At 51.4% G+C, this 27,554-nt stretch overlaps 2 protein-coding genes across 4 annotated transcripts; one reads left to right on the forward strand and one right to left on the reverse strand.

Moving 5' to 3' along the window:
• On the reverse strand, window positions 1-17,282 carry LOC116311356 (transcription initiation factor TFIID subunit 4-like). Its single transcript, XM_039615580.1, has 15 exons — window positions 16,061-17,282; window positions 15,023-15,189; window positions 12,338-12,424; window positions 11,784-11,972; window positions 11,582-11,704; window positions 11,404-11,493; window positions 11,125-11,316; window positions 10,769-10,832; window positions 10,388-10,496; window positions 9,295-9,464; window positions 8,827-8,957; window positions 8,522-8,647; window positions 6,866-6,922; window positions 4,582-4,698; window positions 1-2,137 (listed from the first exon to the last, which is right to left on the reverse strand). Exons 1-15 carry the CDS (start codon window positions 17,100-17,102, stop codon window positions 1,976-1,978), a joined length of 2,826 nt encoding a protein of 941 aa, XP_039471514.1. The 5' UTR covers window positions 17,103-17,282; the 3' UTR covers window positions 1-1,975.
• Window positions 17,283-17,892: 610 nt separating this feature from the next.
• lsm14aa (LSM14A mRNA processing body assembly factor a) lies at window positions 17,893-23,354 on the forward strand. 3 transcript variants are annotated; one of them, XM_039615581.1, is made up of 9 exons: window positions 17,893-18,182; window positions 19,097-19,260; window positions 19,559-19,706; window positions 20,091-20,294; window positions 20,613-20,795; window positions 20,881-21,046; window positions 21,124-21,165; window positions 21,254-21,497; window positions 21,682-23,354. In XM_039615581.1, the coding sequence occupies exons 1-9, from the start codon at window positions 18,062-18,064 to the stop codon at window positions 21,703-21,705; spliced, it is 1,296 nt and encodes a 431-aa protein (XP_039471515.1). In that variant the 5' UTR covers window positions 17,893-18,061; the 3' UTR covers window positions 21,706-23,354. The 3 variants fall into 3 exon arrangements, with proteins under 3 accessions (XP_039471515.1, XP_031584323.1, XP_039471516.1); XM_031728463.2 differs by having other exon boundaries at window positions 17,894-18,182; window positions 21,127-21,165; XM_039615582.1 differs by lacking the exon at window positions 17,893-18,182 and adding an exon at window positions 18,737-18,802.
• Window positions 23,355-27,554: the final 4,200 nt, after the last annotated feature.

Genomic DNA, 27,554 nt, shown 5'->3' on the forward strand with positions numbered 1-27,554 from the left:
CCACTTTCTCCTTCTCTTTATTTCATTTTTTTTGCAAAGGTACAAACAACTGTAAAACGACAATGTAGGAAATATAAATAGTCCCAAAAATGGCGTCCTTCAGTTCATTGGGCTCCACGCCATCGCCACGCAGACCGACATTAAAGCGTTAAAAACCTTCCGGAAACTTTCAAACTGCATTTTGACCACGAGGCTCGAGTCCAGTCGCACGCAGCCGCTGCCGCCTGGAGGAGGAGCGCTTCCTGTTTCACCTTCATTTAAAGGGGCAATCTGTCAGTTTACCTGCTGAGAGTCGTGACGTTCAGACCCCGCCCCCTTCCAATGAAGCCACTTGTCATCAACATCCAAATCTGTTGAGACGCCTCAGTCTGACGTCGACTGTTTTTCTAAAGAAACAACTTCATGAGGAAAAATGTTTTTGTTCCTCAAACTTTTACAAAGTTGGAATTTTAGGCTACAGTTACGCCACGGTAACCACAGTTGCTAGGGAAAATAAATAAATCGTGATCGTGCGGCCGATGTTTTCCAAACTGCAGGGAAACCACGCAGGAAGTGGTAATAGTTCGCCTTCAAAGTAAAAGCTTTGTCGTCGCAGGCAACAAGATTTTAGCGAGTGTTTGCAGACAAGCGGCGTGTTCAGCAGGCGATCACAAGGACAACCAGTGGTTACCAGGGCATCAGTCTGCGTTAACAGGATATTTGTAATTTCATTATCGAAAAAAAGAGCTGGTTAATCAAAACAAACTGAAAGTCGGGACTGAAGCTGGAGGTTGATTTTTCTGATCGATAAAAACTTGTCAGGTTGTGAAATCAGAGGAAACACTTGCTGCGTTTTGTGTTTGATTCGCCCGAAAACGCCACAGCTTCACCGATCTGACCGTCCGGCTCTCACACAGATTTGTCTGAATGTTAAACTGTTCCTTTGACGAACACGACATCGTGAAAAGAAGCTCCTCCCATCACGTGACGGAACTGAGCCGAAGGATCTGAGTGCGATCAGAAAACTTTCAAAACAAAACGATGAGCCTGCGAGCCCGGCGTCCTGAGTGGGCTGACAGGAAATCTAAACGAGAGGTCGGGAAAGTTTCGACTCAAAGGCACCTGTTCAGGTACAGCGCTGGAGTCTGGAGGCGCTCGCCACCTCATCTCACAGAAGAAGCTCAGTGTCACGCTGCACGCCCGTCAGCTCAGCTTGCTTTATATGGCGTCACAGGAACACTTCACATGAAACCGCGGGAGGCGCTTCAAGTGTTGATCGGCGGACTAATTGAGCGGAGTTGCAGCGGAGGAGGAGCTGTGGACGAAAGGTTTCTAACAGGAAGAGAAATCATAGCATTATCCGAAAACATTGGCGAAGAACGAAAGGACCCAAAACAGCGCCCTTAGGAACTCCACGCTGAAGTAGTATTTGCTCAAACGAGTAATTAACAGAATAATTACAGGTGATGTTCCTCAAATCGGCAGCTAAAGACACAAAGATCTCCCACACAGCTCCTCGAGGTCCAGCTGGATCGTGGGTAATGGAGCGGGCGGACTTAATAAGGCAGTTTATTTCCTGGTCACATGACTTAAAACAGTATTCAACAGCAGTTTGTTCCAGACATCACTGCTGGACTCACCTACAGGGGTGGGCGTGGCCACAGCTTCGATAGCGTAACCCAGGCCATGTTTCACACCCTGTTTTAAACCGCATCAACAAGCAGCCGAGCACCAAAACAGACCAGCCTTTCAGCCAATTAGAATCTGTCCAATCAGCCTGTGTTTGGATCTGGTTTCTGATTGGTCTGATCTGGATAAGAGCCGTGGAGTGCTCCGCTAACGGAAGGGTGAGCTGAGGCGGGACGTCCTTTTCTAAAAATAATCGTAAAAGCAGAGCTGAGCGTTAAAAGGTGCTGTAAGGACTGAAGACTAGAATCAAACACCTCCCCTGAAGGACTGGAGGCGAAGGGGGACTGTGGCGGCGGCAGCTCCCTCCTCACTTCAGCAGAGCCTTGTAGAGTATCAGAGAGCGGGCTGTGGGCCGATCGTGCTCCATACAGAAGATTAAGTCCCTGAGGTTAACTCGTGTGATCCGTTGGCGGGGCTGCTGGCGGGAGGAGCCGGCCACGGAGGGGCCGGCAGCCGAGCCCGAGGACACCTGGAGAGAAGGAAGAAGAGAAAGAGGAGGCGGAGTCAGTGAGCAGAAAACAAACATGGAAGGAAAAAAAATCCTGATGAGCTAAAGCTGCACTTGCTGTGCGACCTCTAACACACCATTTGTCTCTGTGGTCTTAAAAAGTGCCTGAAGCACAGTGACCTTTGACCTCCATGTTTGGAGTGTTTACAGATGGTGGGTCTACGCCGAGGCTCCGCCCCGTGTCTGTGCAAGCTCTCCCACGCTGCTTTAATCCCTCGCTGGGTCCAGACCTGCTGCCGGGCCACACCTGCGTGCGGAGGGAGCGCCAGGAGCCCGCGGTCAGGTGACTCCCAGCCCTGCAGCGAGCAGTCAAAGTACTGAGCAGCTGCTGCTCCAACATGCCCGTCGCAGCGGTTCCAGTCACACGGTCTAAGGTGAGCCAATCATATTCAAGCATCCAAAAGAAGAGAAACTGGTTTACCCCCCCGCCAACCCCCCAGACCGAAAAGGCCACAATAAGCCTGAAAGGCCCTGAGTGAGGGTTCTCACAGAGGTGCAGGTATCTGCTGTCAGCTGATGGCGAACGTGATGGCGAGCTGCAGGCTGTTACCCAGTTACCGAGGCCGACCAGGCTCATGTTGGCGATGGATCCAGAGCGAGCTGCTCCTGAGGATGACGGATGCTCTTCCTCACTCTGCTGGATGTCATATGAAGGAAGATGGACTTCCTGTTTCATTCAGAGCTGACATCACCTCTCAGTGAAGCAGCTGACAACGCCACAGTGACACCTGCGTGCACGCATCTGTGACTCCGTCCTGTCAGCACGTGTCATGGCGTCGGAGCGCTGCTCCCTTTCCCACTCGGCTGGAAATTTCCAGCACAAACAGATTTGTGTTGCCTCTTTCTAATCTGCCCCGGAGCTGCAGCAGTTTGCCCTTCAGCATCCACTGCAGGCCCGATCAGGCTTCAGATGGGTCCGCCCACCCCTGTCCCACCCCGCACCGCCTCAGGCTGTAGCCTGCTTTGAATTCATGCCTGCAGACGCCGTGTTTCACCAACAGGAAGCACAAACGCTACCTTTCATTCGGCTTTGATTGCCTTCAGGCTCAGTTTGAGCTCCTTTGTTTTCTAACAGCGGGGCGGCATTCGTGAGAACACCTGAGCAGGTGTCACGGCACAAACGCAGACTCTCTCAGCACCAACCACAGCTGCTCCGACACTGCCTCGCCCCATACAAACCCAACCTCTGTCCCTCAGCGGGCCGTCTAAGCTCATACCATTAACACTGATGGTGTGTGACCTCACGCTCAGCCGGGGATCAGGTCAAAGTTCCATCTACACTGACACCCCGCGGGATCGTGAACGCCCCTCAGGGTGACTACAGGAGCCACGGCGGTTCACTCTGCAGGGCTGCTGCCACATGGTAAGGTTTGACTTTCTCATTGAGCTGACTCCTCTGAGCTCTGAGCGTCCACGAACACAAACGGTGTCTGATGCTAATCCAGGGTGAGCTCAGTGAGCTCGCGCCACACACTCCATCGCGTGGTCATTCCTCTCAACCTCCAATCAGGCGCTTCATTTCCTGAGAAAAGCCCTGACAGCTGCAAACATCTGGAGCCCCCCCCAACCCCCCAAGTTCATAAGCCAACGAGCATGGCGCCAGCACACTGTTACTAAAACATGAACACAGCACCTCGGACCGGAGTGCCCCGCCCCCGCCTCCAAGCTTGCTGCCAGCTGCTCTGTATCTGCTAAACGAGCCCAGAAATCCTGGATTTCTCTGCAGGGGCTCGGCTTTGTCTGCGGCTGCTGGGGGGCCAGCCTCAGGCAGGACAGGATGGGCAGGGGGGCACCCCCCACCCCCACTGTCTCAGTTCATTTCAGAAATGAATGGCTGCCCTGAGGGGAGGGGAGCGGGAGATGGCAGAGGGGGAGAGTCACACCCTCACAGTCCCCCAGGCACACACTGACCCCCTTCACTGAACTCTGCTCACATTCACAGCGTGGACTGAGGGGGGGGGGTTTACATACACACACTCGCTCTCTCGTGATTGGTCAGACACGCTGCAGGTTCTCCACTCTGTGCCATTAAAAGAGCAGCAGAAGAAGAAGTAAACCTACAGTTCCTCTGACAACCACCAGAGGCAGCAGTGAGTCATCACCTGTACAGGGTGGGGGTGGAGTCTATGACTCACCTGTGCAAACTTTGTTCAAGCTATCCTTGTTATCAGTTCTGCTGGTTATGTTCAGCAGGGTGGATGAAGGTGGAGGTTGTTCAGTAATGAATTAAACTGTTCCTGCAGGCGCTCTGAGCAGTAGCGCCCCCTGCTGCACAGCTGATTGGAAAAACAGCTGAGCTAGCAGCTGACATCATCATCACACATACGCACTGATGATGATGATGATGATGATGTGATTCCCTGCTGTGTTCCGTTTCCTACACCACCTGTGACCTGGTGTCTTACCTCGGTGCCAGCTCCGCCCGGTGAGTCCAGCTTGCGTTTCTTACGCGGGCCGATGGCGGCGAGCGCAGTGAGGTTGGCGTCTCTCTGTCGCATCTGAGCGAGCTCCTGCTGCTGCATCTGTGGGAACAATCAGAACATCAGGAACGACAGGCGCACAGACAGACAGACAGACGGGCGCACGGAAGGACAGACAGACGGGCACACGGACAGACAGACAGGCAGACGGGCGCACAGACAGACAGACAGGCAGACAGGCAGACGGGCGCACAGACAGACAGACAGAAAGACAGACGGGCGCACAGACAGACAGACGGGTGAACAAACAGACAGACAGACAGACAGACGGGCGCACGGGCAGAAGGAAAGACAGACAGGCGCACGGGCAGACAGACAGACGGGCGCACGGACAGACAGGCGCACAGACAGACAGACAGACGGGCGCACGGACAGACAGGCGCACAGACAGACAGACAGACGGGCGAACAAACAGTCAGACAGACAGACAGACGGGCGCACGGGCAGAAGGAAAGACAGACAGGCGCACGGGCAGACAGACAGACGGGCGCACGGACAGACAGGCGCACAGACAGACAGACAGACAGACAGACAGGCGCACAGACAAACAGACAAACAGACGGGCGCACAGACGGACAGACAGACGGGCGCACAGACGTACGGACAGACAGACGGGCGCACAGACGGACAGACAGACGGGCGCACGGACGGACAGACAGACGGGCGCACGGACGGACAGACAGGCGCACGGACAGACAGACGTGCGCACAGACAGACAGACGGGCGCACAGACAGACAGACAGACGGGCGCACAGACAGACAGACAGACAGACAAACAGACGGGCGCACGGACAGACAGACAGACAGACAGGCGCACAGACAGACAGACAGACGGGCGCACGGACAGACAGACGGGCGCACGGACAGACAGACAGGCGGGCGCACGGACAGACAGACAGACGGGCGCACAGACAGACAGACAGACGGGCGCACGGACAGACGGGCACACGGACAGACAGACAGACGGGCGCACAGACAGACGGGCGCACAGACAGAAAGACAGACGGGCGCACGGACAGACAGACAGACGGGCGCACAGACAGACAGACAGACGGGCGCACGGACAGACAGACAGACAGACGGGCGCACAGACAGACAGACAGACAGACGGGCGCACAGACAGACGGGCACACGGACAGACAGACAGACGGGCGCACGGACAGACAGACAGACGGGCGCACGGACAGACAGACAGACGGGCGCACGGACAGACAGACAGACGGGCGCACGGACAGACTGGCGCACAGACAGACAGACAGACGTGTGCACAGACAGACAGACAGACGGGCACACGGACAGACAGACAGACAGACGGGCGCACAGACAGACAGACAGACGGGCACACGGACAGACAGACAGACAGACGGGCACACGGACAGACAGACAGACAGACGGGCGCACAGACAGACAGACAGACGGGCGCACAGACAGACGGGCACACGGACAGACAGACAGACGGGCGCACGGACAGACTGGCGCACAGACAGACAGACAGACGGGCGCACAGACAGACAGACAGTGGGGCGCACAGACAGACGGGCGCACAGACAGACAGACAGACAGAGGGGCGGACAGACAGACAGACAGAGGGGCGCACAGGCAGGCGCACGGACAGACAGACAGACAGAGGGGCGCACAGACAGACAGAGGGGCGCACAGACAGACAGAGGGGCGCACAGACAGACAGACAGACAGAGGGGCGCACGGACAGACAGACAGAGGGGCGCACGGACAGACAGACAGACAGACAGACGGGCGCACAGACAGACAGACAGACAGACAGAGGGGCGCACAGACAGACAGAGGGGCGCACAGACAGACAGAGGGGCGCACAGACGGGCGCACAGACAGACAGACAGACAGACGGGCGCACAGACAGACAGACAGACAGAGGGGCGCACAGACAGACAGACAGAGGGGCGCACAGACAGACGGGCGCACGGACAGACAGACGGGCGCACAGACGGGCGCACAGACAGACAGACAGACGGGCGCACAGACAGACAGACAGACAGACGGGCACACGGACAGACAGACAGACAGACGGGCGCACGGACAGACAGACAGACAGACGGGCACACGGACAGACAGACAGACAGACGGGCACACGGACAGACAGACGGGCGCACAGACGGGCGCACAGACAGACAGACAGACGGGCGCACAGACGGGCGCACAGACAGACAGACAGACAGACAGACAGGTGTACCTCTTTAGCCTTCTGCTTGAGTCGAGCCTGTTCAGGATCCTCTTGTCTGGCACGACTCTGGAAGTAAAAACAGAGTAGATGCATTAATCTGCTCACCTTCACCTGTCAGACACCTGCCCACAGCTCAGGCCGCCCCCTTTATAAACCGACAGATGACGTTATTACAGTCTGGGGTCAAGGGAGCAGGTAACCTCGGTAAATGACATCACACAAAGAAAATCTTGGGTGACGTTACAACACCATCCATGGAAATGGAGGGAAACAGTAACCTCAGGCGTGTGGCGTTATGGTTCTGGAGTTTAGTGGGCGGGCGAAAACAAAAACGCTGGTGTCAAAGGAAGAACCCAAAGTTAAACGGCGAAAAACGGAAAAGAGAACGGCGAGCTACGCGACCGGCTCGTTTTTATGAGAGCAGCCAGTCAGTGGTTTGTTCCAACTGTCGGCAGCAAGACTACGAGTTTCACTGTAGGAAAAAAATGTGAAATTATCAACCAGAAACGTTCTAAATGAGGAGGAAGAGGAAAGCATCATTCGAGGAATCACAGCTGTGGGGGTTACATCAGTCTGTTCAAGTACGCGGGGGTGACGGCCAATACAAAATGTTCTCCCCATTTTTTACCTACAGTCTGTTCTTTCAAATCAGAATGTCTAACCTCAGGCGGGGACAGAAGCACGGCGCGATTAGTATGAGCTCATCAGTGATGAGCAGAGAGACGCCTCACGGCACACAGTGCAGCAGAGATCCTTACAGAAATGACCTTTTCTCCGTCAGAGAGGACAGAAGATCTAGGACCGCAAACAGAGCTCCTCAGTTTGCACTTCCTGCAGCAAACACACCTGAAATCTAACCTGCGTGCACGCTGAGGGCTCAACACCAGCCTGCAAGCCTACTCCTTCATCCAGGCGGCTCACACACTCATTTTAGAGACACACCTGAGAGTGAAGGTGTGCACTCACTGTGATTTGATTTCATGTCTGCAAAATTATATCCTTTAGAGAAACATGAATTTTCTTGGTGAGTTTTTACACACAAACATCACATGTGGAGTTCCACAGGGCTCAGATGTGGGTCCTCTGCTGGTGGATATCCACAGACACACACATCTACCCAACGTCTCGGTTACTGCAGCTCTTTATACGTTGGCTCTGATCTTACTTCACTGTATGCAAGCTGTTTGTTTTTTAAGAGTCTCGATGGACCAGCTTACTTAGCAGAACTCCTGAAACCATATAATCCTACGAGCCCTGAGGTCCACCAACCAGCTGCTCCTGCAGATTTAACAACCTTCCCATTGGCTCCTGATCTTTAGAACAACTTACCTGCCTGGTCTCTCAGAAGCAGAAGCCTGGCCTTTTCCACAATCGCAGTTTGATTTACTTGTTTCATATTGTTTTTACTTTAGTGATCGTTTCTATTTAGTGTATATTTTGTATAACTTTGCATTAAAATGTGCTACATCGTTAACTTTGACTTTCATTCACAAACTCGGGAACCAGAGTCCTGATGATCAGCTGAACCTGACCACGACACACGAGACGAGCTCAGGACAGGAAACAGGAAGCTGGTCCTCCAAACTCAGCTTCTTACAAAAACATTCATTTTAAACTAAACTCTTCAGAAACCTGTCTGATTCAGGTTCGATCAGATGGACGTACCTTGGCGGCCTTCAGCAGCATCTCTCTCTCCTGCTCGTCTTTCCTCTGTTTCTCCAAACGCTCCAACTGCTCGAAGAAACGCAGCTGAGAGCGAACGTCCGACGTCTGCTCGTAGCGCTCTTCATCCTGATGGGGGGGGAGGAGAGAAACGGGACATGTAAACCAGACTCCATTTAAATATCTGCTAATTTAACATAACCCTGCGCGGCTCAACAGTAACAGCACATGTGCAGCAGAGTCGTCCTGAAACAGCCCGACGGCGGCTCGATCTAAACGCAGGTGAGGCACGGTCCGAGTGTTCTCACCTTCCCGCCGTCCGTGCGGTGCTGCGCGATGGCCGAAACCTTCTCCAGCAGGGTGCGCAGCCTGGACTGCGTGGCGTGGGAAACCAGGTTCACCACTTCTGGCGGGACCTCGCTGACGCCGAACTTCTTAGCTGAGGACGAGAAAACAGAGAGATTATCAGGATGGGACGCCGCTGCACGTCAACAGGCGGTTTCTGCAAGGCGATCATCCCTGCTTCATTTTCTTTCTGAACTCGTCTTCATGCTCTGCAGCACCTCCAGCTCTCCTCCTGTCCTCGGACTAATTTTAGACTCCTCCCTGCATCCTTCACTAAGAACAGCCGACAGGGGAGGAGGAGGAAGAAGAGGAGGTCCAGACTGACTGACCTGAACTTTGAAGCTGAAGGTGAAACAGGCTTTCAGACGTGATACCTGAGCAGGTACAGGAGAATCAGGAGAACCGCTGATTCACTGAGTTTTCACACTGACCTGTGTCCAGGATGCGGCGGAGCAGCAGGCCGCTCGGCAGGAAGGACTCGTCTTTACACGAGCGGATCTTCGTCCCCACGAGCTCCGAGCTGGTGGCGAGGATTCGGGCGTTCTCCTCGTTGAGGTTGACGCCAGCCATCGAAGCCACGTCGTTGATGTCGTCGTCATCTCTGCGGGTTAAGAAAAGTTAAGTGGAAAGGTTAGGAATGTCGAGGCTGATGAAGAATGTGTCAGAGCTCAGGTCCACACTGTGAATGAAGCACAGCAGTGTTCCCCAGACTCATTGGCCAAAAGATGAAGTCACTTCCTGTTTATCTTTTTTTAAAAGCACAAGCTTATTTTTATTTCAGTGTATTAAAATGTGTTCCTCTCACACCAACACTCAGCTTTATTCGCTGTGCCGTGGGCACACACTGCCCCCTCCTGCCTCATCTGTGAACTACACGTCCAACAGGAAGTGGTGACTAGTCTTTTTCCTGTTGGAGCCCCCGCAGTGTCAGAGTAACACCTCTGTTTGTAGAGCCGGGTCATCACGACCCCTCTGACCCAAATCAAGAAAAAGTCAGAGCCAGAGACGCTGGACAGTCACTTCCTGTTTGGAACTCTGTTCATGGTGATGTGACGGCAGATGTGAGGTCACGTCATCCCTCTGGCCGTGTCAGATTAGCCTGAAAGTTTGGGCAGCTGTCCTCGCAATGAAGCGCGCCTACCTGCTGTCACAGATCACGCGTGCTTCATCATCGTGACCTGTGCTCACAGAGGCCCAACCTTAAGAACGCTGACCTTTAACCTTTTCCAGACTGATCCGAGACGGTCAGGTGTTCTCAGCTGATGTTTTTAAATGAATGTCACCTGTGCCATTTCAGGTGAGGCGACCCTCGACCTTCCTCAGTAAAGCGGACCTGTGTGACTGAAACAGCTGTTCTGCACTTCTTGTTTTGAAGCTTGTTTTTTGGCGTTCCGGGGCCTCCGTATCTCTGTTCGACCTCCGGGACGAGTTTATCCATCATTCTGTGTCCATCGTTAGTTTACAGGTGTCACAGGTGCTGCTCTCAGTTCACGCTTTTTACTTTTTAAATAACGTTTTGCTCACCTGAACGTCCCGCCCCCCGGATCGCTCAGCTTCTTTTGATTAGCCTGAGCTGCAAGGTTCACGGGGCTTTTGCTGATGATGGTTGTGGGTCCTCTCACCTGCAGCGTAGCTGAAAAGAAAAAAAAGCCACAGGTGATGCTCATTAAAAAAATTTATTATTACCATACCATACCAATTAGTACCAAATGAGCTACTCCCACCAGCTGTGAAACAGGCCTGATAACCCTGCAGTCTGCTGCCACCTGGTGGTGGCGCTTGCTGATTTTTTTAACCTTTAAAACAGCCGATTTATTTAAATCTGAGCAGCTTAAGCTGCAGGAGGCTCCACCCCTTAAAACAAAAGTGAGTCTCCAGGTGTGCCGAGCAGCTCAATAAACTCACCCTGAGGTCTGAAGACAATCGGCGCCCGAGTCTGCACGGTCTGCACTCCAGGTCTGCACACAGGCTGCAGGAGAGCATCATGACATCATCATTAGATCATCAGAGAGGGCTGAGCCTCAGACTTCCTCTGAGGGGGTCAGCGTTCGCTTGTTTGGTGACGGCGAGTGGCCTGCTCACGGTTACTCGCAGCGCTCCGGTGAGGACGCTGACCCCGAATAAACGAGTCTGATGCAGGTTTGCAGTTGAAGCGTTTTTCCAAATTAAAACATCCGAAATGTTTTCATATTTACAAGGTCAAAGGTTACAAAACTCTTCAAATTAAGGTTTTTGTTGACCTCTGACCTGACGATTCTTACCAGAGCCGCCGTGCCGATGGGTGCATTCAGACGGACGGTGCCGCCGGCTGGGCTGACGGGCAGCCGCGGCCTGATGGTGGTGGCGGTGACGGAGCCAGGGGTGGCTGGAGGTGTGACCACGGCGCTGGGGGGTGCAGTCATCAGAGACTGCTGGCTGTTGAGCAGCGTCTGCCGCAGAGCGGGGAGGCTTTTCTGTGGAGACACACACGCTTAACACCTGCAGTAAAAGCAGTAGTAACAGTAGTAGTGGTGGTAGTATTTGCAGTACTACAGAAGTACCTTGAGGAAGGGGATGAGGTAGGGCTGTGGGGAGGACTTCAGCTCAGCCTGCAGCCGAGTGGTGAACTCCTCGGGCTCAATCTTGGCGTCCTGAACACATGAAGACGGCATCACATGATCACATGACCCCACAGATCCAATCAGGCAGCAGTGAGCAGGAGGAGGAGGAGCTACTTACGAGCAGATCCTGCACCAGGGCTTTCACGTTCTTGGAGGTATCCGGCGAGGGTGAGTTGTGGGACGCCAGCTTGATGAGTGTGGCGAGGAAGTTCTTGCATTTCTTCACGTTTTCCTGCATTTCCTGAGGACGACAGAGGGTCAGAGACAGGAAGTGCCTCCATCACAGCAGCCCAAAACCTGATGGATACACCTGAACCCACCTGGGACACTACGGTGACTCTGGCGGCGGCTGAAGCTGCAGGCGCCGGTGTGCCGGTCATGGGGGTGGACGGCACGCCGGCAGGTTTGGCGACAGGCGTCCCCCCCGTCGTGATCACCGTCGGCGTCTTCTGGGGGGTCGTCATCTTCACCGAAACCGGCGTGACACCAGGTGCCACTGCAAGCGCCTTCTGTAAAGCAACAGAAAACAGACAAGTCACATGACCGCCATCAGGCTGACCCTGGATGTCACACGCCGCCGTTATCGCTCTAAATGGCCTGGTGTGAAGATGGTGGTCTGATGCGTTTTAAAGGTTTAAAGCTCAGGTGTAAAAGGTGAGGCGGGGTCTTTAACACGTCTGTCGCCTTCATCACAGGCGAGCAACCACACAGTTTGACCCACAGCCGTGTGGTACCTGGTACTACGAACGTACCTGGTACAACCCCACACACGCTGAGGTGGTACTAAATGTTAATGGAACATTAGAGACTGGTAGAAAAGAGGCTTAAAATAACCCTCAGGTGTCACATGATGTGCTGCCAGCAGGAAACACACCTGCACTGCGGCGGTCGTGGAGGGAGGCTGAATCATTCTGGTCTGAGTGGGCGTGGCCAGGCGGACGGTCTGAGGGGTGCCCGGAGCCTGCCGACAGCAGGGAGGAGAAAAAACAAACAAACAAAAAAAAACAAAAAAACAACACACCATCAGGTAACATCTACTCCACCAATCACAGACAAGGACTACAGAAGGACTTCCTTTTTAATTCATTAAAGCCCCTCCCCAGAGCTTTAAAAGGGGAGGGGCTTGACTTCTGGCTGCAGCAGTATATAAACTGAAGAGTAAGGCTAGGTTTCGATCCCGATTCACAAGGTCCCGATTCGATCGATTCGATTTGAATCAGGGAAATTTTGCCTCAGACAGTCAGAAAAATAATAATTCTGATCATTTATCAGTACATATCCATATTTTTACAGCTATAAAAAAAAAAAGCTGATGCTTGTGAGACTTTATCAGAGGTGTGAGCATCACAGCAGATGCCTTTGTGTCAAAGTAACTTGAGCATACAACACAGAAAAACATGAAGGGGATTTTCCTGGCCTGGTTTTTTATAGCAGATAAGCTTAAAAATATTCTGCAGTCCATCAAAAACAGAAAAAAACCATGAATCAACACATAAACATTACCTGATGCTGCTGAAGTGAAGTAAAGTTACAGAGGTTTGATTAGAGACACAGCTAAGCGTTTTGCAATTTGGCATCAGGGTTTTAATAGTTTTGCAATTTTCATTAGTTTTTATTTTTATTTCGTTTTGACTTCAGATTTTCAATTTTATATCAGTTTTAATTAGTTTTTACTAATTGTTTGCTAGTTTAGTTTAGTTTTTATTTTTTGGAAAATCCTTAGTTTCAGTTTAGTTTTGATTAGTTTCAGTTATAGTTTTAGTTGTGTTTGCAATAAAGTGTAACAAAATCCCAGTTTCATCATATCAGTCATTCTCTTCTGCTTATCCTTGGGTATGTTGCTATTCCAGCTACCATACCCTGCACCCTGGACAGGTCGCCTGTCTGTCGCAGGGCTAACACGCAGAGACAGACAACTCACATTCCCACCTATGGGTTCTTTAAATAAATAAATAAAGGCAGATGAACAACTATTGATACCAGGCAACTATAAAACGTATATCTTGGCCGCAATGAGACTATTAACTCTTGCAGCACCGGGTGTTAAGACAATTGACTCACACAGTTATGTAGATATCCCAGTCCTGTTGTCTCGGGATGCATCACGCTGCCTTGCCTGGGGTTAGCTTCTGTTTCTGGGGATGAGGGTTGGACGTGCTCCCTTACCTTCTCCAAGTAAGCTAGGTTAGCCTTCTTGTGTGAGCTTTTCAAGTGCACTTTAAGGTTTGTGGGATTTTTTTCCTTTTAGAAATGTCCCTCATAATTTGTCTCGTTCCACTACAAGACACTTGCTTTATCCAAAACACAGTCATATTCAGAGTAATCCCAAATTGGAAGCTGGGGCTTTCTCCAGACTTTTCCTGACATGATTCTGCGCGTGGACGGAGCAGCGACACAGACGACTCGACTAACGTACTGCCACCTGCTGGCATAATGAGACACAGCAAGAAAAAAAAACCTGGAAACTAAACTTCATTTTCACCCTTGACTATTGTATGACACGCACACATCAACGAAAACTAAACACATTTTTGCTATAAATTCAGTTAATTTTAGTTAGTTTTGTGAACACTCATTACAGTTTTAGTTAGTTTTCCTTTTTTTGTTTTTATTTTTATTTCCGTTAACGAAAATGTTTTTTCACTTCTAGTTTTCGTTATTTCGTTAGTTTTCGTTAACGATAATAACCTTGTTTGGCATCATTTTAAAAAGTTTAAATTTCTTCAGTATTGAACAGCAGAAATAACAGTTTCTTGTCAGAAGTCAGTTAAATTAAAAAAAAAAACAGCAGCTGACAGCGCTGTACATAATGATAGACTGGTGCGTAATAAGCAAGCGAATAATGCTTGAAGTACACAGAGCAAGAGAGAGAGAGAGAGAGAGAGAGAGAGGGAGAGCTGTGCACGAAGTGTGATTTTATCGTGGTGGAAGCAAAACATCCAAAGTTAGAGAGAATTCATGACGATGTTTATCTGAAGCGAAATGTGAAGCTTTGTTTGGATCTTCTGTTGCTGGTGGTTCAGTCAAATTTGCTCGGAGAGGGACAAAACTGCCGCTTCAGAATCGAGCGCAAAAAAAGACGTAAACACAAAGCACGGACCCGCTGACGCATCAGAATCTGTGAGCTGTCGGCTTTCTCACCTGATGGCGCGCACACGGGCACGCCGTTGGGGCTGAAAGCCGACAGCTCACTGATTCTGATGCGTCGGCGGGTCCGCGCTTTGTGTTTACGTCTTTGTGCAGAATCCGTGTTCCTGCTCTCATTTACTCTTTTAGCTGTTTGGTGGTTGCTGAAACTTTATGAGGTTTAACCTGAGATTCTGGCGTTTCGCGGAAAATAAATGTATATTTAAAAATTGATTCAGGATTTGAATGAATCAATATCCCGTCACTCAAGCTAGAATCAATTTTAATCAGAAAATCGATAATTGAAACCCACCCCTACTGAAGAACTTGACTGTGATTGGTCAAGCTCATCAGATTGGGAGTATGACAGTGAAACAAAATTTAAATGTGAAGTAAAAAACTCTCGTAGCTGCAGTGTGTGGGCGGAGCTTACCGTGGGGGCAGTGCTCACCCGGATGGTGGCGCCGGCCGTTGGCGTGGCGGGTCTCTGCGTGATGCTCGTCACCGCCTGGCTCTGCTGCGTCTTAGCCTGAGCTTGAGCAAGGACCTGCTGGGGGACCATGACCAGCTGACCTGTCTCAGTCCGGACCAGAACCATACCTGCAGGAGGAGAAGGAGGGGGGCAGGTGAGGACATTTACTGCTTCTGTAAACCGAGCGCATGCAGTCGGGCAGCACGCTAATGCTCCCGGCGCCAGTGTCTGTGGAGGGTCAGGCAGTCTCACTGAGGGGAGAAGCTTAAGGAGAGGAGACCACGGAGACTCAACGACATAACGTAGAAACGCAAATCATCCCCCTCTGACAACTGCGGGCCAAAACACTCATACTGAGCATGCTCCGATGACTCGATGCACGCTCTCCTCCAATGGCACAGCAGAGGTTCTACGCCTGAACGTAACACCTGACTCGTCACTTCTTGTCTAGGCTCTCACCTTTGACCAACCCACACAATCAATAATCAATCGTTCTCAACAATCTGCTGAATATGGTCACGTGACCCTGAGGAGCTGGAGACTCGAGCTAGTCCACTGATCAGAATCCTTTATTGATCACTGATGTGGTCGCCGTCGCTCACACAGCAGGAGCAGGAACTCAAACAGAGCCAACCTCGATCTGATAATCTGCCTGCCAATCAGATTATTGATTAACATTCACAAAATAAAAAAACTCAAAGCTGCAACTATCAAACGTTCAAAATATTCGATTAATCAGGTACAAACTGATCAGCAGCTGATCACTTCATCAATAACCTTCCATCAGACGCCGCCAGCTCTTAGCAGATCGATCAGTAACTGAACAGCATCAGGTCCTCCTCAAAGGGACGATCGATTACTACTGTCCACTGATCGGCTCACAGATCAGCTGGGAGACTGTGGGTCACCTGATGTGTCTGTGTAAGTGTTACCGAGTGTGTGTGTGGGGGTGTGTTACTGAGTGTGTATGACTGTTACCGTATGTGTGTGTCTCCTCACCTTGGGGCATGGTGAAGCCCTGGGGCAGCTGGATGGTGGTCTGCTGCTGGGGCCGGACAGCCAGCGAGGGTTGCGAAGTAGCGACCCGGGTGGTGGCGGCCACCAGCCCGGGTCTCTGCTGCGGGATGGAGGTGGCCACCACGGCCGGTCCGGGAGGCCTCACCACGGCCACAGCGGGCTGGGACACCCCGTTGACTGCGGGCTTAGCCCCGGCGGAGGGTGACGTGCTGGTCCCGGTCTGAGGGTGGCTGATGGGGGCCTGGACCGGAGGGGGGTTGCCGGTCAGGATGACCGAGCTTCCGGTGGCGGGCTGGCTGGGCACGAGCACCTTGGTGTGCATGAGAGGGCTGCTGTGGTTCACGACCTGAGAGGCGGGGGCTGCCGGCGGACCGCCCTGCGGGTCGAGCCCGTTCTGGGCCGCCGGGCTGGGGAGCCTCTGCAGGACCGCGGAGGGGGAGCCCCCGGAGGGCTGAGGTACGGGGAAGCCGGGCTGTGAAGTCGCGGGGCCAGCCCCGGCGGTCGCAGGAACACCGGGAGAGCTCACCAACTTGGTGGCTCCGGTACCGCCGTTCACGCTCTGCAGTCCGGGGGGAGAGCTCCTGACCGCCTCCGCAGCGCTCGGACCCGGGACCGCAGCCCGGGGGAAGCTAGCGCCGGCGGCCGGAGCGCCGAGAGGTCCCGGTCCCGGAGAACCGGCGGGCGGAGGCGGTCCGACCGCGGCCAGGCTGGCTCCCGCGGGCCCGGCGGAGGTAGACGAGGGCAGCGGTGCGGCGGACGGCGGCTCGCTTGCGGCGGGCTCCGGGGTCAGCCCCGCTCCGGGATGTCCTTGTTGCGGCTGCTCCGCGGACTCCGCTCCGCGCACTTTCCCTGAGAAGTGGCCCGCGGCCGACGGAGCCGCGTCTCGTTTCCCGGCGGAAAACGGAGGCGCGGGAGGCTTCTGAGACTCTAGCTGAGACTCCAGAGAACCGACCAGGTCGCTCACCGCCTTCTCGTCCACCTCATTGAAGAGCATGTCCTCCAGTGGGTCGGAGGCTCCCGCCATCTTTGATGCTGGACCGTTGTGCAAATCGTATTTTAGAATGTACGCATGCGCCGAGGATCCGGCTCGCTTCCGAGCATAGAGATAGGAGAGGCAGATTTTCCATTAGAGCCGCAGCTCTTTGTGTACAGGTGAGCTCGCAGGTCAGGGCAGAGTCCAGCCACGCAAAACTTTTTTGAACACAGATGTTTTAATTCAGCTAACGAGGACAAAGACTCTTCGTAAATAACCCGTAAAAACAAAAGTGGAGTAAAAGAAAACAAAAGGACCCAGGAAAGACCTGATCAGATTCTATCTATCAGTCAGATTTCTCAATAATCTGGTCAATAAATCCTGCTAATTTTATTCCACACAGGTTTACAACTGTGAACTGTCACCATCCACCACCTCAACAGATCAATGCGGCTGTTCCTGCTTCCGTTTTTTAGAGGTGGGCGAGGAGCTCCGGAGGCAGCTGAGATAGTTCGGGAGGATATTTCCTAGAGTTAAAGATATCTGACCTGGGAAGAGCTCCCAGGAGAAGGTGGAAACTGGCCGCGCTTCAGACAAACATTGGATGGTGAATAAATAAAAACAAGATGACAATAAAAGAATATTAATAAAAGATCAATAAAATAAAATTGATCCTCTAATTAAGCGTGTTTATTGGTTTGATGCTATGGCAGAGTAGTTCTATTGTTCCATATGAGGGCCAGCAGTTTCCGTCTCTTCTATCGTCCTCAGATCTACAGCTGACGAAGCCGTGAAATATCGCGATGCTGTGTAGTATCGTTAGCCCCCGCGCTCAGAGCCTCAGATGGAGGAGCAGGTAGCCATGTTGTAGCCGCGGAGCGCAGTAGAGTCAGCAGACACAGACCACCACCCCCCCACCACCACCCGGAGGACGGTTTCTGCTCCGCGTGCACTTCACACAAGAAGCCTGTCCGTTTGTCTGCTAGAAGCTCCCAGTCACGGACAGCACCATGAGCGGCGGGACCCCCTACCTCGGCAGCAAGATCAGCCTGATCTCCAAGGCCGAGATCCGCTACGAAGGCATCCTCTACACCATCGACACCGAGAACTCGACAGTGGCGCTGGCTAAAGGTAGCACTGCCGCGTGAGCGGAGGGCTCGCGGCTCCTCTCTTGCTCGGTTTAAGCTCTGTTTGTGTTGCTGAGCTGCGGCTGCAAGGGAATAAACAACGGTGATTAGCAGTTTTAGCCGAGCTTAGCACGCTAAGCTAAACCCATTGGAAAACACGGTTAGCTTGGCTAACACTATCATGCTAACATTTGTCACAAAAGCCTTGTCTGCCGAGCTAGCATGAAACTGCACCGACTTATACGGGTTCAAGCGGATAAAGGGAGGCTAAACTGCTGTGAGCCGCAGAGCTCTCTTTGCGCAGGTAGAGTAACAGGTGATTCGCTAACCGGCTAACGCTAGCCAGTAGAGGAAGCCGACACCAGGCTCGTTTCCGGTCAGCCTCACCTGCTCACCGCACACTCTGACGTCACTGAGTGCGCGTCACAGACCGGTGCAGGCGGAGCCCAGACAAGTAATATAGTGGGTGGCGTGGTTTTGTGGTGGTATGTCCAAGAATTATGTTGTGTGAGTGAAGCCCGGTGTCACGTGACCTGTGACAGAGCAGGAACAAAAAAAACAAAACGACACACACCAGAGTGAGGACTGTGTGTGTTTCCTCAGATTTCTCAGAGCCGTCTGCAGGTATTCCGGGTTCTCCTCCCAGCTCAGACCACAGCTTCATTTACTGACCTCTGACCCCCATTAGGTGCCTGACATCTGATAATTATCAATAACCAGGTCACCTGATGCACTCCTCTCTATAGTAGGGGCATCACCTAGTCTGCTGTTCTGCTCTAATTGGCTGTTTGGTGCTCCATTAGGGTGAATTTAAGAGGGGTGGTTTGAACCCTGATTGCCCTTTGACCTGTGATTATTTTTTATTTGTTTTTTGTTTTTTGTTTTTTTTTAACAGCGCTTTGTTTCCTCCTCTGATAGTTCGTTCGTTCGGCACTGAAGACCGGCCCACCGACCGGCCAATTCCGCCTCGGGATGACACGTTTGAGTACATCATCTTCAGAGGCAGCGACATCAAGGATCTGACTGTGTGCGAGCCACCCAAACCCACCTGCTCGCTGCCCCAGGACCCCGCCATCGTCCAGGTATGCCCATCCTGAAGAGGCAAGGTCGTGTTTGGCCTGTGGGCCGTCTGATTGGACTCGGCCCCTCTGATCTGAGGGTCCTGACCCGATCCACTTCCAGCCCATTTTACGTTGAAATATTATTTCCACCACTTCCTGTCAGCTGAGCTGTGTGTGAGAGCTTTATTTTAATCTGTTTCCTCTGCTATTACAGGACTTTTACTGTGAAGGGGAAAAGTTAGGCTTCCTGTTTCAGTTTTCTGTGAGACATGAAACGAGGAGCCGATCTGACCTTTAACCTTTCTTCCTCCTCCTGCAGTCATCTATGAGTTCCAGCTCCTCGTCCGCCGTGGCGCCAACCCCGTTCCAGTCTGCCGGTTCCTACGGCCTCTTCAGCCGAGCCCCGGTCCCTGCCTACAGCCAGTTCAACAGCAGCCCGTTGGTGTCACCGCAGCTCGGTGCTGCAGGTTAGCGGGGGGGGGGGGTTCTCGCCGGGCATGAAATCCAAGGGTTGAGGGTCTGTCTGTGACCCTTGTGCCACGTAACTCATGCCACAGGAAGCGAGCAGGGGTGGTTTGTGGCATTGGCGTGACTGAGCCATCAAGGCCTTCATTTCCTGCTCCACATGACCTCCACGCGGTCCAGAAGATTAAAAATCAGCTGTGATGGTGAAGCTGCCGTTTCTGTTTGCCAGTTGTTATAAGAAATCCGGACTGCAGCAGAGACGCGGCGAGAATGTCGCCTTTACTGTTACTGCAAATATTTGTTTCACTTAATCGTGTCATGGACCCAATCGCAGTTTGCCTCTAGTTAGCGCCGCGCTAACTGTGACCTCTCCCCCGGTTCTGCAGGTCGAACCAGCCCCGGTAGCCTGGACCCTCTGAGGAAGAGTCCGGTCCTGGACCAGGCAGTCAGCTCCGTCCCCTCAGCCGCTACCACTACTGCACCGGCTCCCGGCCTGGGACGCAGAAGCCCCGCCCATGGCCGCACAGCCTCCTCAGGACAGAGCAGCCAGAAGGCGCAGCAATCACAGGACAGCGTGGACATGAGGAGAGGTGAGGCTGTGAGGGAGGGCTGGCCTGTAGATATGGCGTCGGTGCCGCGCGTACCGCTCTGTGTTTACGTCATGAGCCAATCGGAGCGTGGTGATGTCCATCCGCACGGTGTCCTATCAGGTAACGGGAAGTCAAGTGTCACCTGACTTCCCGTTACCTGCATGTGTGATTGCTAACATGTGACATTACCTCCAAGTGCTGCGAGGTCGTCCGTCATCGTGGATGTGCCTGAGTTCTCGTGTCTCCCCCTCTCTTCCTAAGTCTGGTTAGTTACCACAGTAACTAATAATGTCCTCCTCTTTCTCCCCCATTCTTCAGCTGCCGCGGGGGCTTCGTCTAACAGACGTGGCAGAGGAGGCGGTCACCGCGGCAGAGGACGCTTCAACGTGCGTCGGGATGGCCCAATGAAGTTTGAGAAGGACTTTGACTTCGAGAGCGCCAACGCGCAGTTCAACAAGGAGGAGCTGGAGCGCGAGTTCCAGAGCAAGCTGAAGCTCCGAGGTGAGGTCACTAACAGTGGGCCGAAACGTGGCATTAAGCGTAACGTTCATCTGAGCGTGTCCTGTTTCTGTTTTTCGCCACACAGACGAGAAGGCCGAGAAGGCACTCAACGGCGAGGATAAAGGCGACTCTGGCGTGGAGACTCAGAATAGCGAGAGCAACGCCGACGACGAGTGCGACCCGCTCGGGCCCAACTGCTACTACGACAAGTCCAAGTCATTCTTCGACAACATCTCCTGCGATGACACGAGGTACGAGTGCTGTCAGTGTGGACGTGGCTTCTGTACACTGATTGGGGCGGTCACTAAGTGAAATGTTTTCTGTCCAGCAGGAAGACGAGCGAGCGGTCCGGAGGGTTGGGGTTCCCGAGGTGAGTCGCTTTAACCAAAGCCCCGACCACTTCCTGTTTGTAGCGTGCTGTGTGTCTCCCTCACCGCCTCCTCTTGTTTCTCTTGCAGGGAGCGGAGGCAAACGTGGGCGGAGGAGCGGCGGATGAACGCTGAAACCTTCGGCATCCCGCTGCGTCAGAGCCGAGGACGCCAGGGCTACCGCGGCCGCGGCGGGACAGGTTATCGCGGTGGGCGGGGTCGCCCGGCCAGCCGGGGCTCCTTTGGGCCGCCGCAGGGAGGCGGTGGCGGCTACAGGGGAGGATACAGAGGAAACCAGGCCGGCCAGGAGTTCGCCGACCTGTCGGCGTACCGGGTGAGGTCACGTTATTGTGTTTTAACTTCGAGACAGTGAAGGGTCAGGGGGTGGGGTTAGAGGACTCCTGTCACACCAACACATGACTTGAGGAAGTGGTCATGTGTCCCTGTCCTTCCGACCTTAAAGTCCAACTTCGCCTCTCGGCACTAACGTTGGCGTTTGTTCCTGTTTTTTCTTGCAGAAGGACGACAAAGTGGCAGCATAGTACCGGCGGGAGGAGTCGTCGGCACAGAGGCGGAGCTTCTTCACAGGAAGACGAGTAGTTGTTGCTGTTTTGTTAAAAATAATGAAGTTGTGTATTTGTCACCAGCACCGGTGTCGATGCTTGATGCAGCGTAACCTTCCATATCTGTCAGCAGCGGCGGCGAGAAACCCTCACAGGCAGCCGAGGGTAGAGTATTTGCGAGGTGTTTCTGTCATGCCGTCTGTGACGACTCGTCTGACCAATGCCTGCTGACGTAGCTATACGGGCACAGGGATTTGGACTTTCCTCTAACTTCATCGCCGAAATGGCCGCCAGCTTACTCCCACCTTTGTAATGTGTATTTTTCTACTGCTGCGTAGACTTCCTGCGTTCTTCTTCGTTGCCGACCCACTCGCCCTCATGCGTCGTGACGTCTTCTCCTCGGACTCGCCGTTTCTTTCCCGCGTTTCCTTTGGTTGTCACATAGGTTTGGCGTTTCCTCCCTCTGTTGCAGTCTCACATTAGCGTAGCCGCTGGCGTGCACACTTAACTGCTGTTTCTTTTTCTCTTTTTTTTTTTTTTTCTTCCCGGGTCACACACTAACCGAAAGGTCAAAGTTCACCTTTCTGTCGCCATTTTGTTTTTCTCATTTCTCTGAGTTGGAGGCGCTGGGGGTAAGTACGGAGGACGTTTAATGCTTAAATTAATCTGCTTCCACAGATTCATTCGAATTCCATACTTGTTGTATGGAAGGTTTAAAACGCCACAGTTTAGGAAATAACTTGTAGATGGTTCACTTCCTGTTCCTTCAGCGTGTTCAGTGATCATAGTTCAGGAAAGACGTCAAATAAACTTTATAAAGAGTGAGAAATGAAACCTGCAGCAGCATGAAGTGCTATAAATCTTTAAATTCTGACACATTAAAAACGAACTAAATCAGGTGTGATATTCGATGTTTGCTGTCAGCTGTGTGTGGCGTAAAGACGCGTACAGATGACTGAATTCAGATTCTGACACATTAAAAGCAGACAAACTGAAGCTTTTTCCTTTTTCTTGTTTTAGGCGTTTAAAGTCTTCCGTAGCCGAGTGCGTTTTGCACTTTTCTAATCGTTAACTCGTTCGTACACTAAATAACTCTGCGCTACATTTACCCTGAAGCGCGAGCCCGTAGCCGCTGCAAGAAGTGATGTCAAGTAGAACAAGCACGAGCTCGCTGTAGCGTCGTAGGTTAGCAATATTTTATACTCTGGGCAGGTTCTTACTAATGTGAGTCCTGACTCCGCCCCCTCGCAGCCAGGCACGTGCAGTGTGACCTCAGAGGATGCATTCAGGGTTTCCTTGGCGGCGACCACATCCTCTCAGTTTGATTCTCGCTGCTGTGATTGAAAACGGGTTGATGTAGCCGGCGTCCAATCACAGAGACGTGAAGAAGAAGCAGCGAGAGATTTTGGACTCGATGTGTCACAGGACTTGATTTAAAGGCCAGTGCGGAAGCTCATCAGGGCCAGTAAAGGTGCGGAGTAATGGCTGGATGGACTGGAGTTTATTTTTGGCCATGATGGGCCTCCGTAGGTGTGGGAGCTGCGCTTTGACACGTTCAAAAATCAAACTTGTTGAAAATAATTTTGTTTTTAATGATGACACGAGCAAAATAAATTGAAGTCACTGATTGTGTCCGCCTGCTCATTGTGTCTGCTGGAGGTTAGAGGTCATCCTGAACAATTTGGTGTAAAGGTGATTGATCTGTGTCGCGGGGTTACAGGCTGGGGCGGGGTCATCGCGAGGCGCCACAGGTCATTGGTGCACGTCACTGCTCGGTGGTCATCGGGGTCTTTGGCTGCTCTCGCCTCAGCATTCCCTCAGGTGAGCTGTGTCTCCACCTGGGTCTGATGATAATTACAGGTGTTTGAGTGCAGAGATGCTTGGACAGGTGACGGAGGTTTGTGAGCTCCACCCTGCGCCCTGGTCCAGACAGGTGGGGTCAGGTGTGTTCCTCCAAAAGCTGCGGCAGCTCAGACTGAACGTGAAACGAACGCAGAGCGGCATCTGAACCGCTCTGACGGTGGGTTTGAAGCGATCAAGTCTTTCTGTGGCTGGTCTGAAACAAGCACAGAGGCACAGGAACAAGCTCTGAGCAGATCCATAGAGGCTGGGGTCTGTCACACCACGCTGTGTAAAGATGCCCCTGAGATGATCCAGCACATAGCAGGGGGCAAGATGCTAGCGGGTAGGGCATACATGGAAGGCCATAACCAAGTGGCTGGCGTAGTGTACAGCAGTGGTTCCCAAACTGTTTTTGCTAGACCCCCCCCACACAAACACATCTTCCAATCACACTCACCCATATTTTGTTTTCAACTCTGTTGCAGTTTATTCCACACCTCAAACGTTTTGTACACAAATAAGTTAACTGCAATAAATTACAGGTTGCAATTAAACTACTGTCTCTTTTGAATAAAATAAAAACAAACCATCTTTATAGTGTGTGTGCGTGAATGGCTGGATGACCGAATGTAGTGTAAAGCGCTTTGGCGTCCATAGGGACTAAGTAAAGCTCTATACAAATACAGGCCATTTACCATTTGTCATTTTTTACGTATAGTTGGGTTATTTTCACTGTGTAAGAATATTCAACACTGCTATCAATACATCAAAAAATGTCATTGTGCAGAATGGGTTTAAAAACACAACTGTGGGATACTGTCTGTCCGTGATTTGAACCGGGGAACAAGCCATGGCAGGATCAGTGTTGTGCCAAGGTCAGTGTCACTGACAAAATGTGTTCCCCTGCGTCACGAGCATTCACTGGGCACGGAGTGAGGATCCAGCCTCCATTCCAGACATTAGACGTGGAAGGAGTGATGTTTTAGTTTTGTGAAAAATTAGTGTTACATTACCATTCAGTGTGAGGGTTACAACAGAAAATGATATATTTATTGTTCTGTAACTTTACTGTACAAAGACCTAAAACTTCCAAAGTTTCAGGAGTAGTTAGTTGTTATAGGAAGTGTTTGTGAACTAAAAATCAAGAATATGGGATACTGTTTGTCCGTGATTTGGAAAGCCCAGCGTGTGCTCCCGACGCAGGGGAAACAAATCCTGTTGGGCAGACCTACCTTGGCACTACAGCTGCTGTGCAGGTGAAGCCAAAGGCGACATATGCTTCATCATATGTTCTAGTTCTTGGCTTGGAAGCATATTTGGCGATGTTTCAGCCTTTGCTTTGTGTTTGTGTGGGAGCCCCATCAAAAACCTGTCCATTATGCTAGCAGTGTCCAAGCATTGTTTACAAAAAAAAAAAAAATTAATACCGCACTCCCTGCAATGGCTCTGCACCCCCCACTTTGGGAACCACTGGTATACAGAAACATCTGTGCATCTTTGCTTACTACATGCAGAACTCAATCTGCTAAAGAAAAAGATGAAAAAACTTAGCTTCTGATCCTCCTCAGTGTTATTGTGATGATCAGGCTTTAAAAGCTGGTGTTGCTAATTCCTACAGCTACAAACCCCTCTGTGGTACCATACGCTCGTGAGCATCAGCTGAACGGTATCGTAGTGCAGAAAGTAGTGTGATGTGAGAAAAAGGCGATTAACAATGGAAGAGAGACAGACCATCATAACACTTATAAATGTAGGTCTGTCCTACAGAGAAACTGCAAAGAAAGTCAAGGTGTCAGTGAGTCCAGTTTCCTTCACCATCCAAAGGCTCAGAAACAAACTGTGATAGGAGGGTAGACCCAAAGACACAACGGACAAGTTTCTGAGAGTTAACAGCTTGTGTGATAGGCGGCTCACAGGACAACAGCTTCAGGCACAGCTTAATAATGGTCGTAGTAAGCAAGTCTCAGTTTCAGCTGTGAAGAGAAGACTTCAAGCTGCAGGTTCTTTAGTTCATCACACAGGATCTTTGTCGAATAGGTTAAAGGATGGTTCCACAGTGTAATAGAGTGAACTGTTGCTCCCAGTGGTAAAATACAGAAGTGCCTGTTACAGGGCTAGTTCTTGGCTGGCCAACATATAACAAAAAAGGTAGCTTGTACACCGCTAAGAAAAACAAGTGTTTTGAGTTGTTATGTCCTGCTGTTCAATAAAGCACGTATCCACGTCCTTCCATGCTGATCCTTTCAAAGAGCCTAACCCAGAATATCAGAACTGGCGACGAGGATTCTAAAGATTTCCACAGCGTGACAGAGGCTGTAGAGGGACTGTGTTCAAATGTAAGGGAAAAAAAAAGATGTTTTCTTCACAGCTGCAGCGGAACAGCTTTGGTGAGCTAACATGGCAATGCATGTGGGTCGTGTTGAAGAGTATAATGAATCGAAGGAAGATTTTGAGTCGTATTTGGAGCGGTTGGAGCAAATGATGTTTCCGATGAGAAGAAAGTGTGCACGTTTCTGTCTGATCAGAGCAGATACATACAGGCTGCTTAAGAATCTTGTCTCCAAGGGTACCAAGTACTATGGGATATGCAGCGCTGACTGAAGCATTAAGTGCGCATTATAAGCCGACTCCAGTGGTGATAGCTGAGTGTTTTCGTTTTCAGAAACGTAACCAGAAAGAAGGGGAGGCAGTTTCTGCCTACGTTGTAGCCCTAAGGCAGTTGTCAGCCGCATATAATTTTGGACAATATTTGGATGAGGCCCTGAGAGATCGCTTTGTTAGTGGGCTGCGTTCTGATGCTGTGCAGCACAAGCTACTATCGGAACAAGATCTTACATTTCCACATGCATGTGAGATTGCCATATCCATGGAACTCGCTTCAAAGAATATGATGGAGTTCTCAGGACACCATGAACCTCACCAAGTAAAGGCCTTGACAAATGCTCCAAATTTCTCCAACAAAGGATGGAAAGGACAGAACAGGCAAGAGGGCAATAACAAGCCAAAGAGCTGGAAGGGACCTAAAAAAGACACAGGAGCGAAGCAACCATGTTATCATTGTGGTGGAAAGCATTCAGCACGTGAGTGCAAATTTAAGAGTGAAAAGTGTCATGTTTGTGCAAAAATAGGACACATTGCACGTGCTTGCAGGAATAAAAAATTCAGTCAGCAAACTCAGTATGTGGAAACTGAGGATGAATGCTCAAGTAGAAATGATGAAGCTGAACTTTTTGGAGTATATTCAATGTACTCCATCACCTCCGGTGGTAAGGGATACACAGTGGATGTTGCGCTTGGAAACAAGAACACCACCATGTTGCTGGATACAGGATCAGCAGTGTCGGTGGTATCAGACAAGTATTATCAGATGCATCTCACTCATTTCCCTATAAAACCAACCAGTGGGCTAAAGCTCAATTCCTACTAGGGCCAACACATCGCTGTGCATGGATATATTATGTTACCACTACAGTATGAGACCCAAAACGTCACCCTACCACTGATCGTTGTTCAGGGAGACAGACCAGCTCTGACTGGACGAAACTGGTTAAAGAAACTACAGCTGAACTGGAAACAGATTTTCACAGTACACAAGGTACTGGTGCAGAAAGAAGCAAAGCCAGGAGTACTAGGAGTGATTCAGCGTCATCAGGCAGTGTTTTCGGATGACCAAGGCTGCATCAAAGGATTTAAAGCTAGAATCCACACTAAACCAAACACCACACCAATTTTCTGTAAAGCTCACCCAGTTCCTTATGCACTAAAAAAACCTGTGGAAAAAGAGCTGGACAGATTGGAAAAGGTGAAGTTCATTTCAAAGGTTGAGAAAAGTGAGTGGGCATCCCCTATTGTTACTGTGCCAAAAGCAGACAAAACAATTAGGATATGTGGTGACTACAAAGTCAGTGTCAACCAGTGTGTTGAAGAGGAAGGATATCCACTGCCTAATACGGAAGATTTGTTTGCTACTTTAGCTGGAGGAACAT

The sequence above is a fragment of the Oreochromis aureus genome, linkage group 7 (assembly GCF_013358895.1).
Source record: "Oreochromis aureus strain Israel breed Guangdong linkage group 7, ZZ_aureus, whole genome shotgun sequence".
Lineage (NCBI taxonomy): Eukaryota > Metazoa > Chordata > Actinopteri > Cichliformes > Cichlidae > Oreochromis > Oreochromis aureus.